The 16,215-nt window shown below is 25.3% G+C and overlaps 2 protein-coding genes and 1 pseudogene across 7 annotated transcripts; 2 read left to right on the top strand and 1 right to left on the bottom strand.

Annotated features, from left to right (window-relative positions):
- The first annotated feature begins 6,189 nt into the window (after positions 1–6,189).
- LOC118439930 (ATP-binding cassette sub-family G member 1 pseudogene) lies at positions 6,190–10,231 on the top strand (annotated as a pseudogene). Of its 2 annotated transcripts, none has more exons than XR_014982954.1 (4): positions 6,190–6,240; positions 7,023–7,116; positions 7,210–7,381; positions 7,949–10,231. The product of XR_014982954.1 is annotated as an ATP-binding cassette sub-family G member 1 pseudogene, transcript variant X2 (transcript). The 2 variants fall into 2 exon arrangements; XR_014982953.1 differs by having other exon boundaries at positions 6,191–6,312.
- A 1,078-nt stretch (positions 10,232–11,309) lies between these two features.
- Positions 11,310–14,694, top strand: LOC118439931 (dehydrogenase/reductase SDR family member 7). Of its 3 annotated transcripts, XM_085661246.1 has the most exons (9): positions 11,414–11,465; positions 12,500–12,532; positions 12,913–13,070; positions 13,178–13,330; positions 13,465–13,571; positions 13,715–13,954; positions 14,042–14,164; positions 14,247–14,413; positions 14,531–14,694. In XM_085661246.1, the coding sequence occupies exons 3-9, from the start codon at positions 12,947–12,949 to the stop codon at positions 14,598–14,600; spliced, it is 984 nt and encodes a 327-aa protein (XP_085517372.1). In that variant the 5' UTR covers positions 11,414–11,465; positions 12,500–12,532; positions 12,913–12,946; the 3' UTR covers positions 14,601–14,694. The 3 variants fall into 3 exon arrangements, with proteins under 3 accessions (XP_035718106.2, XP_035718105.2, XP_085517372.1); XM_035862213.2 differs by lacking the exon at positions 12,500–12,532 and having other exon boundaries at positions 11,310–11,465; positions 14,531–14,692; XM_035862212.2 differs by lacking the exon at positions 12,500–12,532 and having other exon boundaries at positions 11,329–11,465; positions 12,921–13,070.
- Positions 14,535–15,947, bottom strand: mRpS2 (mitochondrial ribosomal protein S2). 2 transcript variants are annotated; one of them, XM_035862215.2, is made up of 3 exons: positions 15,731–15,947; positions 15,531–15,626; positions 14,535–15,413 (listed from the first exon to the last, which is right to left on the bottom strand). In XM_035862215.2, the coding sequence occupies exons 2-3, from the start codon at positions 15,568–15,570 to the stop codon at positions 14,755–14,757; spliced, it is 699 nt and encodes a 232-aa protein (XP_035718108.1). In that variant the 5' UTR covers positions 15,571–15,626; positions 15,731–15,947; the 3' UTR covers positions 14,535–14,754. The 2 variants fall into 2 exon arrangements, with proteins under 2 accessions (XP_035718108.1, XP_035718107.1); XM_035862214.2 differs by having other exon boundaries at positions 14,536–15,413; positions 15,744–15,947.
- Between the last annotated feature and the right edge of the window lie 268 nt (positions 15,948–16,215).

The following is a 16,215-nucleotide window of genomic DNA, read 5'->3' as shown; positions in this document are numbered from 1 at the left end:
TACATATAAATAATGTGATAGTCAATTCTTAATTTAGCGAATTGAATTTTATCGATCAACAAATATAATAATAATAATAACAATAATAATAATAATAATAATAATAGTAATAATAATAATAATAATAATAATAATAATAATAATAATAATAATAATAACAACAATAATGCTTATGCCATGCTTCGTCGTTAATTACAAAAGAAAAACAAAACAAAAAAAAAATAATAAAATAAAAGGAAAAAGAAAAGAAAAAAATAAAAATAAAAAGAGAAGAAATAGAGTAAAATAAAATGAAATAAACTTAATCGACATCTTTGTTAATTGTACTATAGTAAAAACATTTGGGCAATTAACGCGTTAACATTTAAACAATCTGGAGCGGTACGTTGTGACCAATTAGAAAATAAAAAAAAAAAAACAAAAAGAATACAAAAAAAAATATATATATACATACACTGTAGACGTAAAAATTACATTTCTATTGCGAGAAAAAAAAAGGAATGGAAAAGAAAAAAGTAGATACATCTTTCGAATTAATTTAATATTTTTCAATCGATCCACGAAACGAAATACATGTAAAAACGATACGTGCATATACTTTTGTAATCCTTTCTTTTTTTTTTTTCATTTTTTTTTTTTTTTTTTTTTTTTTTTTTCATGTTTTCTGCTTGTTGTTACGTCGTTAGATACGTAAATCTTATCGATCGAAAAAAAAGAAAAGAAAAAAAAAATATTAATCCGATCTCCGAAAAAAACATTAGCTTTTTTTCTTTTTATTTTTATTTTTATTTTTATTTTTATTTACGCACACAAACACACACACTCACAATATACTTCTCTTACATATAGCCGTGTAACTACCAAAGCTATTTCTATATCTCTCTTCTTCTCTTTCTTTTTTTTTTTTTTTTTTTTTTTCATTTCCTTTTGTTCTTCGCAAAAACATTTCGTCGATCTCATCGTAATCATTCGCCACAGATGATTTTCATTTATTACGTGACTATTGTGTGATTGATTTTAATGAATGAGAAATTGATTTAACGAATGAAAGTGAATGATTTAATATTTATTTATTATATTATATACATATATACAATATGTCGATGAAAAGAAAGATAAACGTGTATTGAAAGAGGAAGAAAAAAAAAGGACCACACATAAACACATACACATACAAATAGATATATATATACACACACACACACATATATACATACATAAATACACGTACAGAGGAAAAATAACGAAAACAAAGTTGGAAATAAAGATATAGTCGTGTTATATTATAATTAAAAAATAATTTATAAAAAAAAAAATGTCTACAAATTATAGCCGAGCCTAATAATATAATAATGTATATGTAACGTGATTGCGCAATTTGCACGGATACGTGTAAGAAAAACAAAAAAAAATTATATATATACGTGTATATATATATATATATATATACACATAAAAGAAATTATATATTAGCCTCCCACCCCTGCGCAAAGAAAAAAAAAATATAAAAAAAGAGTAATCAAAAATGAGCATAACCGAGTGGAGTGTTCGCGTGCTTTTTGTGTAAAAGTCATCGTGTTGTTATTTATGTAACCCAAAATTGTACACTGTTTCCCCGAACAAAATTGTTATCTATGGATATATATATATATATATGTATATGTATATGTATGTATATATATATATATATATACTACTTTTATCATATCATTGTTGTGAATAGATTATTGTTATAAAGAAATTGTTATCCATTATTGTCCTTTAAATACATTCGCGTTTATATATAATATATAGGTAATATACATGGTTCATCTTAGATTGTATACTACTATTACTATACATGTGTCTCATTGTGTATAATAAACGTCTGACATTTACATTTACAGAGATAAATTAGAGAGAGAGAGAGAGAGAGAGAGAGAGAGAGAACGAGAGAGAGAGAGAGAGAGAGAGAGAGAGAGAGAGGGTGAGAAAAAAAAGAAGGTCAAATTTGTTTTTTGAATTATATTGACTAATAAGTAAGATAATTGTTAATATTTTTCTTTCCTTTTTTTTTTGTTTTTTTGATGCTCGTGATTATAAGCTTTTTTTTTTTTTGTTTTGTTTTGTTATTTTAATCGCACTTCGACTTCGATAAGATCATTCGTCAGAACATTCGTAATTAATATAATACGATTATTTTTATGATGGAATAGAATTAATTTTGTATTTGTTTGAAAAAACAAAAAGACAAAAAAAAAATCAAATCGGATAATTAATCGTTTATCATTTTAATTTATTCATTTAAATGGGATACATGTATTTTCGAAAAGATTAGAAAAAATTCCCATATACATGTACACACACAAACACACATATATATATATATATTTATTTATTTATGAGAATATTTTTACATTGCCGATATATTTAAACTATTAAACGATATACTCATGATTACAAATTATTTAGTTTTTTTTTCGTTACATTTTAGTCACACTTCGAATTCGATGAAATTATTTGTTAGAAATTATTCGTAAATAATATAATACGATGTAATTATTTTAACGATGAAATGAAATAAATTTTTGTTTGTTCGAAAAAAATAAAAAAGAAAAAAAAATCAAATCAGATAACTAATCGTTTATCATTTTAATTTATTCATTTAAATACATAAGGTAAGAAGAAATTCCCACATATACACACACACACACACATACATATATATTTATGGGGAATATTTTTATTATTGCCATATATATTTAAAACTATAAAATTATATACGTACGTAATAGTTAGCGTAGTAATTGTTATGGAGAATTCGTAAATAAAAAAAAAATAAAAAAAAAAATTAAGGTCTTGAGAAACTTGGCTAAGGAGGGTTCTCTTTTTTTTTTTTTTTTTAAAGCAAGTGTGTCCTTAAAGATATAAATTTATAATTTTTAAATTATATATCTTTATATAATTTTTACCGGGCGAATGCTTTTTAATTTCCCATTTAAGCTATCCAGAGAGAGAGACCCCCCCCTGCTTAAAAATGCTCCCGAGCTAATAATCCCACACGCGATTGATGACGATAAATTATAAATTTCTTTTACAAATGAAATATATTATTATCTTTATAATATAAACAACAAACACGTGAAAACATTATAACCGGGGCATTCTCCCGCCGGGGAGGGATGGATGATGGGGAGGATATATTTTTTTTTTTACCCACCCAAAATCCCACCTCTCTCTGAACCGGGACTCGAACCCGGATCTTTCGCTTTCCGGAATAAAAGACTTTGCTTGCTTTAGAACCACTGAGCCATTGAGACCTTTGAATTAATTTCTTCATAAATATGTATTTATGTTAAAGAAATATTATTAAATTGAGTGACTTGTACAATTTTAATGCAAAATATTATCTACTTTATTCTTTTTTTTTCTTAACTGATATAGAGAGGAAAAAAAAAAAGAAAAAAGAATAGGAAATAATTTAGTACCGATATTGAATTTTTTTCTTCTTCTTTTCAAAAGTGCAACAACACAAAATGCATTTTGCACTTGCACTATAGATCTTTTTTTTTTTCTTTTTTTTTTTTTCTTTTTTTTTTCCCCTGAATGAAATATTTAAATTCGGAGTAATGGGGAGATACGTATGTAGAGGTATGATACAAGTCAAATTTATTTTTTTCTTCTTTTCTCCTGGCTAAAGTTAATATTAAAATGAGAAATGAAATTGGAACTGTCTTTTCAAAATGATGGATTTTGTAGTTTGCACTATTGTTTTTTTTCTTCCTCTTCTTTTTTTTGTTTTGTTTTAAATGAAAACTTGAAATGAATATTATTGATTATTATTACAGGATATAAGCTTATATCATCGACAATCGAATAAAAAAAGATTCAGGTTTTCTAACATTAATTAATTATGTGCGTGTGTGTATGAGACGAATTGATTGGCAATCGAACAGTGCTTCGTTTGTTTGTTTTTATGAGATACGTTGTTTATGAAAGAAAAAAAACGGGTTGAGATATTGAGAATGAGAGAATGAGAGAGAGAGAGAGAGAGAAAAATGTAGACTAAGATAGACAACGAAATAAAGAATAGGACAAAAAGTCAATCAGTCATTCAGTCAATCAGTCAGTCAATCAATCAGTCAGTCAGTCAGAGTCAGTAAGTTAATCAGTCAGTCAGGCAGAGTCAGTCAGTCAATCAATCAGTCAGTCAGTCAGTCAGTCAAAATATTAAGAAAATTGACGAGAGACAATAGAACAATAATATGTACGATACATCAGTCTAGTGTGGCCATTTACGAAATGTTCGATTATATTTATTTGCTTGCCGATGGATTTTGCATGTATGAAAGATCGCCGCATAATACAGTCATATATTATCGATAATATATTTTATCGGTCGGTATACTTATCGACAATCGGTAAGCCGGTAAATGGTTCATCGAATTTTGTATAGATGGCACATCAATCAATTTTGTGATATCGCGCGAAACTTTAGCCTATGTTGAAATGATTATATATTTATTTTTATTATCTATCCAGTTTTAATTTAGATAATATTAATTATTCTTTGTTTCTAGTTTTTTCTCTCTCTCTCTCTCTCTCTCTCTCTCTCTCTTTCTCTTCTATATAAGAAAAAATCTATATAAGTATAGCATGTTTTTTTTCTATGATGTTATGCCGAAAACGTAATAATCTAGAGTAGAAAAATATCGCATTTCAAAAAAAAAAAAAGAAAAAAGAAAAAAAAGAGAGAGAAAATAGAAAATAAAGAATGTCCAATTAAAAGTTCATTTGTAACTTTTATTAAATATTTCAAAATCATTTGATACTAACTTTTCCACTATTACATTGAAATTTGTTTGAAAAGCTATATAGTCATAATAAAGGTAAAATAAAAAAGAAAAAATGATTTATCATTAATATTCAATGATATACATTTGATATATAAGTGTATTTAAATGGCAAATGATAAAAAAAATGATATATATGAACGGGTCGATCTACTTCAGAATAAGAAAAATACAAGAAAATCATACTGGGAGAGATATTCTATCATAAACTATCAGAAAGAAAGAAAACAGATAGTTTTGTAGAATAAATTAGAAAGAGTAAAAAAATGATTGATGTTTATGTATCAGAACAAAAAGTCAGAATGTATAATAATAATACAATTTAATTGTTCAATACATGAATGATCGAAGGGATATTAAAAAAAAAAAAAAAAAAAAAAAAAAGACAATTTGAATCGGAAGAACAAAAACAGATTCTGATCGATGATATTTTTTTAGATATGTACGCTAGATTAAAACAATTTTTAATAAATTTTAAATTGAACGGCATACGTATAAATACTCCGATTATGAGTTTCTTTTTTTTTTTGTCTAGTTTGAATTCTCATTAAATAAAAAGGCTTCGGAATTGTGCAATTAAAAGCAATATAATAATTTATGTAACCATTAAACCACATCTGATATTTACGTGATATTTATTTGCTACCCGAGAAATATGTTTTCATGTAGGGATAAAAATACTTCATAAATATTTCATGAATTACGTATTTTATTGTTAAATACAATATTTTATAAATATATTTAATTAATGAGTATGAAAATTTCACAGATTATCGCAGCGATATAAGTATGAATTTAATAAAATATAAATAAAAATTTGATAGAATAGAATATTTGCCGTTTGATTTATTAAAGGTTTATTAATAAATTTTTTTATAAACAATCCGCGTTACGTATCCCTAATTGTTTTTATATTTATGATTATCATTGCATATTTTTTATGATATTTTATAAATATATTGTAATAGCTCAATGTGATACGATATGATACGAGATATTTTTTTTTGTCTATTCTAATGAGACTTTCGTTATTTATTTGTGTTATTTAAGTCGTATGATATATACGTATATAGGTCATCTGATTATTCACATAATACTTAATTACATATTCTTTATAGATCAAAATATACTTTCATAGAAGTAACGTTTTGTTGAAAATTAGATTCTGACGTAATAGATGATTATTTAGTCATACTTTATATTCCTTGGTAATTATTAAATAAGATTTTTGCTCCAACAACAGGCAATCTGTGTTGTTTCATTAAAACAACTCGCTCATTGTAAAAATATATATGCCGTTATGCAAATTTTAGCGTCTCTATAAAAGACGAAGTTTCACGAGCTATGATTCATTTAGAGCAAGTTAAAGCGAATGCGTATAATAAAATTGCGTCGATGGTGTTAAAAGGTGTTAATATAAATTTTATTGTGAATACTTTGATAGTTCGATAACAAATATGTATCGTAGAACGTATATATAGTACGTATTAGTAAATATCATTTAGGATTAACATTAATATTAAATATATTATTACTATTAAGTGAAAGAAAGTGTTTTTCGATGATTCTCAATAATATTTAATTGAAAGTCATTATGAATCTTTTTATTTTATTATTTATCACAATGGAGAATTTCTATCATTTTGTTGTGACAAAGATATTGTAATGTCTCTATTGAATGATTGGTATATTTTTATTTTCTATTTTTTATTAGTTATGATTAGTTAGAAAAATGTCGCTTTTCTTTATTTTTTTTTTTTTTTTTTTTTTTTTTTAATAATCATCAAACAATCTCAAACTTTCGTTTCTATAAACATTGGATATTTCATTAATAAAATAAATACTATAAATAAAGTTATTATTAGAATATAATATAATTTAATTTCAAAATTCACTTATTAATATATTTGATCCACATATGTAACATATTTAATTGTATGATGTTAAATTATTAAAAAAAAAAACACGTTTGAAAACTAAGTAATATAAAATTTTATGCTGATAAAATTGCAAAATAATGATAGTTTCATGATAAGTTGCAACGTTTTAATGTAAGTTAATATAAATATAGACATCAATAGACATCGTAAATTTATCATTCTTATATAACGTGATTATTTAGATTATCATTATTAATTTTATCATTTAGTATCTATTTTTAAGCTTAATTATTTACTTTTACATATACAGAAATTATACGTTGCTTTATTACGGTGTCACCGTCACATTTGGTTCTTTTGTGAAATTCATTCTGCATCATTGTAATACTGTGAATAATTAAAAGGTAAGATCAAAAATAATATTTTATTATGTTCAAATGTTTCTTTTTAAATTATTAATTTTTTAATTTTTCAATTTTTAAAATTTCTTTATATAGAACAACGTTGGTCGAGGAGATCTATTTAATTTTTGGTATTATTATCTTAAAAATCCTGGTTACATACAGAAATTTCTTTGATATAATTGTTTTACGTAATACATTTGAATTACGTAAAATAAATTAATAATCATAAAACTTGTATTAACGGTGAATACTTTTTTTAGTTTAGGTAAGTATTTAAAAAATAATTATTTTAAACGATAATATTTGTCGGTCGATCACTTATCGGCAGTAGGTCAGTTAGACATGAAAGTTCATTGAATTCTATATAGATGGCATATCAACCAATTGCATAATATCGAGCCAAAACTGTGCTCAATTTCAATTTTAATTAATTAAATTGTCAATTATTACTTATTGATAATTTAATTAGCAGTACATTACTATAATTTAACTACCATTACTATTGAACTTAGTACTATTATAAGTACTAGTAACTCTAGTCGTAAAAACAATTTCGCTCTGGTCTGAAGGAAAAAATTCATATAAATTCGTAACAAAAAAAGGTTTTACCCTTACCGTAAATTTCATAATTTGATAAAACGAAAAATAAAAAAAAAGATAATATTTTACATACAATATTTCTTCCTCGTTTTTTTTTTCTTCGTTTTTGTTTTTACTATATCACATTTATTAGTTCTTTTTTTTCAAATGTTATCTTGAATTAATTCATTTAAAAAAAAAAAAGATTCAAATGAAACGAATTATTCATTCGAAACTTTTATTACATTTTTAGGGCACTTTTGATGTCAATTTTCCCAAAACTAGTTGAAGATTTCTTTATAAGGCAACAGGTATGGAATTCTATGGAATTCTGAAATATGAACTATTGACATTCGATATCCTGATACTTTATTGAGAAGAAAAACACTGTATCTAATCATTAATAATATCTGATCACTTTAGAAGAAAATATTTTTTTATTAAATTAACCTGTATATAGTGAGAAAACAAAGAAAAAGGGGAAAGAGAAAGAGAAAGAGAAAGAGAAAGAGAAAGAGAAAGAGAAAGAGAGAGAGAAAGAGAGAAGAAAAGCAAATATTCAAAAATGTATAGTAAATTAGTGCGGTTGAATCTGACGATGCATAAATCGATAGACATCGAGTTTTCTGATGTGGTGTACGAAAAGCCAAATGGATTTCTTGGTCAAAAAAAACAAATCCTTAAAGGGATCAACGGATATTTCAAATCCGGTGAGATGTCAGCTATAATAGGTCCATCGGGAGCTGGGAAGTCTACGTTATTGAACATATTGACGGGATTTAAACAGGAGAAAAAATTAAAAGGCAAGATAAATTATCTCGACAAAAAAGGAAATAAAGAATCCTGGACGAAACATAGAAAGTATTCCTGTTATATATTACAAGAAGATTATCTTCCTAATTTATTTACGGTGAATGAATTAATGATGATATCAGTGAATTTGAAGATAGGTGACAATCTGAATCAAAAGATGAAACAGATTTTGATCGACAATATTTTAAATACATTGGATTTGTTGGAAGATAAGAACAAACGTACGGATATACTGAGCGGCGGACAAAAGAAAAGAGTTAGTATCGCGTTGGAATTGGTCGATAATCCTTCAATTATGTTTTTAGACGAGCCTACGACAGGTCTCGATTCTTATTCATCCGTTCAATGCATTAAAATGCTTAAAAATCTAGCGAGAGATAATAAGACGATAATATGTACAATTCATCAACCTAGCGCTACTATTTACGAGATGTTCGATCATATTTATTTGTTAGCCGATGGACGTTGCATGTACGATGGAACGTCTAAAAACACAGTCGACTATTTTGCCAAATTAGGTTTACATTGTCCAAAATATCATAATCCCGCGGATTTTATAATAGAAGTCGTTAGCAATGAGTATGGAAACTTCAACGATCAACTCGTAGCAATAGTCGAGAATAAAAAAGATATCTCGCGAGAAAACTCCATGAAAAAATTGTCGATAATCGAAGAGAACAAAGAAGAGAAAATAGTCATCCTAATAAACACACCGTCCGAATTTAAGAGATTATTTATTTTATTAAATCGCAGCATCATACTATTTCACAGAGATTGGACATTATTTTATTTTAAGATGCTCGTACATGTTTCCTTAAGTATACTTATAGGTGTATTCTATATAAATTTTGGTAACGATGGTAATCTAATTTTAAAGAATATAAAATTTCTTGCTGGCAGTATTATTTATCTCTCCTTTTTCAGCGTAATACCAGCTGTATTGAAAATTCCTCTAGAACTGAAAATATTAAAAAAGGAGGAATTTAACAATTGGTATAATCTGAGAACTTATTATTTAGCTTTGGTAATAGTCGAGATATCTATCCAAATATTTTTCACTTTCTCTTACTGTTCCATTTCGTATTTTCTCAGTCAACCTCACAAATCATTTAGATTTTTCATGTTCTTTGGGATCAATACTCTGATAACAATCATCGGTAATAGCTTCGGATTGATTATCGGTTCTTTGCTCACTCCCGTGAATGGTATCTTCATAAGTTCAATAATTCTAGCAATATTTATATTGTTCCAGGGTAGTTTAATTCTGTTAAATCACATACCAAAATACTTCTATTATTTTACTTACTTCAGTTACATGAAGTACGCCTTTGAAGGTTTGATTCAATCGATCTACGGATACAACCGTGAGAAACTTGATTGTCCTAATAATATATATTGTCCATTTCGTATACCGAAAATAATAATAAAAGAATTGGCATTAACAGATGAACAATATTGGCTCAATCTGTTCGTTCTAATAATCTTCTTCATTTTCTATCAAATTCTTGCTTATTACATGTTGAAAAGGAAGCTATCGAGAACATGAAAAAAGTAGATTTATCAGTTCGAACAAAATATCACAATTTTCTTTGAATTAATATTATTCTCATATTGATCATGATCTTCATATACGAGCTTAAAATATAAATAAAATAGAATAAACAAAAGATTTGATCATTTTTAATATTATTCAATGATAGTTATGTATCATAGTAGAAATAAACATTTGATAAAAAATAATTCTTATTTTTTTGAAAATTACTTAAAACAAATTTACAATATATTTTATACTAATTGCTATTGTAAATATCAATTTGTAAATATAGTTATATCTTCTTCTTAGATTTAAATATATTATATTTTATATTATTATATTTTATATTTTATATAAAATGTAATATATTTCAATCTAAATATTATATATTATAACTAGTTGTAATAGTTTATTATTTTTTATAATATATGTGATTAATTAGGCGAAACGGAATGTAATGTCGCTTTCTTAAATTAAATTTAAACGAATAAATTTTTAACAAGTTTTTATTTTTAATCACAATTAAGACCCTTTGACCGATTTAAATGTATGCATAAATCAATGATGACTTCTTCTAAGATTCTTTCCGTTCAAATTGTATATCGTGGTTCTATAATTCTGTCTAGAAACATAAAATATCAGAAATTGTGAGAACATAAAGTTAAAAGTACCGCCCATTCTAAGTAACTTGCTATATTGAAAGTCTTGGCTCTGTTGGGTTTTCACACCTGATAAAAGATGTCCAAAATGACACTTGGCTATATTCTAGGGATAGATGAATCATGAACGAATAAAGATACTATTTAACTAACTAAATAATATAATTAAACGAATGATCTTAATATTAGGTTGGAAACTATGAAACGAACGTTTTTGTTTAGTTTTTTTTTTTTTATTAATGCCCGTTTCATAGTTTCCAACCTAATATATAAGTATAGAATGAATGTAATGAGAAACAAGAATACATTTGGATTTTTTTAATCAGTCTACGAAAATTTACGATTATATTAAAATCAGAGCTCGGTTTCTTATATAATAAAATAATGAAATAGAGAAAATAAAATGAAATAAAAAAATTCTTAATTTTCTGAATGCAAAGACAAAAGAGAAAAAAGGAAAAGAAAGGAAACAATTCAGAACACAATTTATAGTTATAGTTTTGTATAAATTATTCGTAGAAATGTATCATTGAAACGAATGTCAAAAACATAATGACACAATTCACAAACATATACATAATATATATAGCGGTATGATGTCATGCTACAAATATAAAATGAATTTCAAGCGAAAATTACCATACATTTGATTATTTATTATCAAGTCAGCTCTTTAAAAATCAGCCTTTTACAAGTTTTTACAAAACAAGTTATTACAAGTTAGGTTACTACAAATCAAGTGTCTATAAGTTAGATTTTTACAAGTGAGTTTTCTACTGTGATATACAATGTTTTTTTTTTTTCTTTTAATTTATATAATATAAAATAACAATACATTTTTAACTACTTCGCGCAATATTAAATCCTTTTCTAATGAATTATCAGTGATTTTTCTATGAATTATCACGAAAAATATTTACACGATCTTTCGAGAGTTATTATATATTTTGAAGAAAAAAAGAACAAAAAAAGAACAAAAAAACAACAAAAAACAAACAAATATTCAAGATGACAGAAAAATATATTTATTTAAATGTTACGAAACAAAATTTTCTAGGCGAATTTCTTGCAAAATTTGTTCAGTCACAAAATGACTTGCACGTTTCCATTTATTTTGATAATTTTGGAATGACGCTGATTCGTTATGATAAAAATTCAAAAAGAGTTTTAATAATTAAAATGAATATGAGCAAAAATATTATATAAATTATTTGTATTGCAATATTTTATCGTTTAAAGTGATCAATGAATTATTCGAAGTTAAAAAATCGAACGTTCGTATGATTGAAACAAGACTTTTTTCGTATGAAAATCACTCGTAAAAATTTTCTTTTTTTTTCTTTTTTTTTAGACACTATTTATACCATAAATATAAGTTACAACCTGTCTTTATCTTATTATATATCAAATGATTATTTGATATATAAAAATTTATTGAGAATTGCAATTAAAAGATTGGTTGTAACATTTGTAAATACATTCAGTAGTAGCCTTAAGGAAATTTTTTTTTTTCTCTTCGAACATCTGTAAATATCATACGGAAATAATTTTATTAAATACGACTATTTCATATCGAATATTTAATATTAATTAATATTAATTAATATAATTTCATATCGAATAGAATCGAAATATCGAATATTTCATTATAAAATAACTTTTACAAATAATAGTTGAGTATTTGTTAAGTCTAATTTGTTAATTATTTTTGTATAAATTGTTATATTCATAAAATATCATTAATAGTAATATGATATAACAGTAATTATTTTTCCTTTTATATAATAAATAATAATTGTAAAAGTTGTGTGATCATAAGGAAATAAATAAGGTATGCATTATTCTTCTTCATTATCATATAAAACCGAAAAAAGTTTATACGCAGTTAAAAAAATATACATTCTTGAAGTCATAGTATTGTTTGTGAGGTAGATAATGAAACCATTTAAATGATAATACTATTTTTATTCTAGTATATACTAAAAATAAGTTTATCTCTCTCTCTCTCTCTCTCTCTCTCTCTTTCTCTCTCTCTCTCTCTCTCTCTCTCTCTATATATATATATAGATATAATAATGTAACATGAAAGAAGTGATAAGAAATCCACTTTATCATAATAGTTTGATTTTTATCAATGCTGGCACATGTTAATGTTCGCTTATATTCTTAGTGAATTCTTTGTGAATGAATCGGTAATTATTATTTATGAAGTTTTCTAGAATTGATTGTACTTATTCGAAGAAATATGGATCTTTTAACATTTATTGGGCTGATCTATGTTTGTTATATTCTTGCCATTCTCATTTATCCTTGGTGCATGGATTGTAATTTAGAACTTGCTTTATTAAGCAAATTTGGAAAATCTATTGGTAAGTATCAATAAACATATAAATATAAATAATTTATATAATATAGACATTATATGTCGTTGAATATTGATAAAAATCATATCATCATATTATGTTTGATTTTGTAGATACATTGAAAGGTAAAGTTGTCTGGATAACTGGAGCTTCCAGTGGAATTGGAGAACACTTAGCATACGTATTAGCAAAAGCTGGATGTAAATTAATATTATCTGCTAGAAGAGAGTTACTATTACAAAATGTTAAGAAAGTTTGTTTACAAGGTAAACATTTTTTTATTCTCTTTGAAATATTATGGAAATATTAGAAAAATGTTTATATAGTAAGCATATATGACACATTAAAAAAAAAAAAAAAAAAAAAAAAAGGAAAAACATCTATAGAACTTTTCTCATAGAAAATGCTGACTTGAAAGACGATGATGTGCTAGTACTTACATTAGATGTTTGTAATATGAACTTACATCAGGAAGCATTTGATACAATTATTAAACAATTTGGCAAGGTATAAAAGACCTTTATTATATTTTATTTCTATATAATAATATTATTCATTATAATACTTATAATATTATTTAAAATGATATTAGATATATAGAATTTTTAAAAGCGATTGATAATTTATAATTGCAATGATCTTATTTTCAGCTTGACATATTGATTAATAATGCAGGACGAAGTCAAAGAGCACATTGGGAAAATATTGAGCTAAGTGTGGATAGAGAAATATTTGAATTGAATGTGTTTTCATACTTATCATTATCTCGTATAGTAATGAAATATTTCTTACAAAATAATCTCGGTCAGATTATAGTTATATCTAGTTTAAGTGGAATTTTTCCAGCTCCTTACTCAGCAAGTTATACTGGTAGCAAATACGCATTGCATGTTAGTATTTTTTGAAAATAAGAAATTAAGAGATTTATTTTGTATTTACATAATTTATTTGTATATCCCAATCTTTTTCTTTTTTAGGGTTATTTTGATTCCTATCGTGTAGAAAAATATGGCAAAAATTTTCCTTCTGTCACTATAATATGCCCTGGACCAATTCAAACAAACTTTCTAGCAGAAGCTTTCACAGAAAAATCAGGAGAGGTAATTTGATTATTTCTCTATATAATAATAATAATAATAATAATAATAATAACAATAATAATGTCATTTTATCATTTTCCAGAAATTTGGAATAGAAACAGATAAAGCCAGTAATAAGGTTAGCGCAGAACGTTGCGCTGATTTATCAGCATTTGCAATCGCAAACAAAGTTTCTGAGGCATGGATTTCACAACCGTCTATATTATTCGTGGCATATTTAATAAAATATTTTCCAAATATGGGTGAATGGTATGTAACAGAAATAGTACAATCTTAATTTAAATTATTTTATTAGATAAATAGTTTTGTGAAAGATTTGAAGAATTTAATTTAATTTTATAAATAAAATGATGGTTTAAATTTAAGGTTTATAAAGTTCATGGGTAAACAATATTTAAAGAAGCTACGAGATGCCAAAAATGCAAATAAATTGTAACAATTGTTTGGATTTTTTAATGCATAATATGCAATATATTATTTTTATAAAAATAAAAGGATTATATTATGTATAATATGATATTATGTAATAAATAAAATATACATTAAAAGAGACATTATATTTTACATGTTTATACATGACATATTTAAAATCACTTTTTAACAGATTCTAATTTTTTTAACATAAGCTTCCTGGCATTTTTGCCGCGCAATATTGCCTCGCAGAAAAGACTACAATAAAGTTCAATGGCACATGGTGTATCATCATTGCCAGGAACAGGATATGTTATAAGATTAGGATTACAATTTGTATCAACAATGCCAATAGTAGGTATGCACATTTTTGCTGCTTCAATAATCGCAGGATGTGGAGCAACAACATTGTCAAGTGTGTGAATAAATATACACAGATCAGGTAATCTTGTTTCGAAACGAAATATTTTAACAGAATCTGTAAATATTCCAGACTTCCAGTTTCTAGTTAATGCATATTCTTGGCAATTCAAAGCAGTTTTTTCAATTATACAAGTGCTTGAAGGATTCTTGGAAATAAATAAAATTAATCCACCATGAAGTGCGATATGAGCAGTAAAATTCAAAGCTTGTCGTAAAAGTTCAGTCGTTTGGTTCAAATCTATTATCAAATGTCCTAATCTTGAACCAAATATAAATGGACGCATATTTTCATGCAATGTACCTTCCTTGTGACCATAATGTACCATTCCATTAAATAAATCTTTAATTGTAAAAAGGTTATGTACTTGAAAAAAGTCTGGGTGTTCCATAGGATTAATAGAATGTTTTCTATTATCTGAAAAATAAAATTTATTTTAATGTACAAATAATAAATAATACATACAATAGTTAAGATACAATAGTTAATAAACAAACAACTATAAAAAAAAAAATATATATATATAAAACATACCATTTACTTCTTTTTCTTCAACCGAAACTTGTGTTGACATTGCTTTTCGATAAATATTCGATCCAAATGCTCTTACAGAATTTCGTTCTCGAAGAACTATATATTAACAATTTACAAAAAAAAAATATTATTTCAATGATTTTTATTATTATCATTTTATAAAATTAAATTTATATATATGTATATAAAAATATATATACCAAATACATTTACATTTTCGCAAATAATTTTGTATTGCAATTCTAGCCATTATATATAAAATTGTTAAATTTTTATTGAAATATTTATTGTCCTTAACCTATAACTTTTGCCAATATTCACTTTTAATCACTCAAATACACTTCATGTCAAGAGCGTCAAACGCACGTAGAGAAAATTTTTACTACACTTTTTCATTCATAGGTGCGCTACCATCGCGAACAATCAATATACTTGAGATATTATTATACATAAATTACTTTCAGAATAATTTTTTATTCAAAAGATTATTAACAAAAATCAAAAATGAAAAGTGAAAAAAGAACAGTTTTTCCTTTCTTTATTCAATTTTTTTGGTTTCTTTCTTCACTGTTCATCACCTATGTGACTTTAGCGACAGCTATGAACTACAAAAGAAAACATAGAATATTGTCGCCACCGTGCGTCTAGAATAGAATATTAAGAAACAGAGAAAAATAAAACAATA

Source organism: Vespa mandarinia, chromosome 14, assembly GCF_050613455.1.
Source record: "Vespa mandarinia isolate Hongniang chromosome 14, ASM5061345v1, whole genome shotgun sequence".
NCBI classification, from domain to species: domain Eukaryota; kingdom Metazoa; phylum Arthropoda; class Insecta; order Hymenoptera; family Vespidae; genus Vespa; species Vespa mandarinia.
This window is presented reverse-complemented; position numbering and strand designations above follow the sequence as displayed.

Excerpts from the sequence above, each read along its gene's own strand:
- mRpS2 (XM_035862214.2), bottom strand. The coding sequence starts at position 15,780 with ATGGCTAGAATTGCAATACAAAATTATTTGCGAAAAT. Across the intron at positions 15,627-15,743 it reads ACAAAATTATTTGCGAAAAT|TTCTTCGAGAACGAAATTCT; the intron begins GTAAATGTATTT and ends GTTAATATATAG. Across the intron at positions 15,414-15,530 it reads TGAAGAAAAAGAAGTAAATG|ATAATAGAAAACATTCTATT; the intron begins GTATGTTTTATA and ends TTTATTTTTCAG.
- LOC118439931 (XM_035862212.2), top strand. The coding sequence starts at position 12,947 with ATGGATCTTTTAACATTTATTGGGCTGATCTATGTTTGTTATATTCTT. Across the intron at positions 13,955-14,041 it reads GTAGCAAATACGCATTGCAT|GGTTATTTTGATTCCTATCG; the intron begins GTTAGTATTTTT and ends TTTCTTTTTTAG. Across the intron at positions 14,165-14,246 it reads TCACAGAAAAATCAGGAGAG|AAATTTGGAATAGAAACAGA; the intron begins GTAATTTGATTA and ends ATCATTTTCCAG.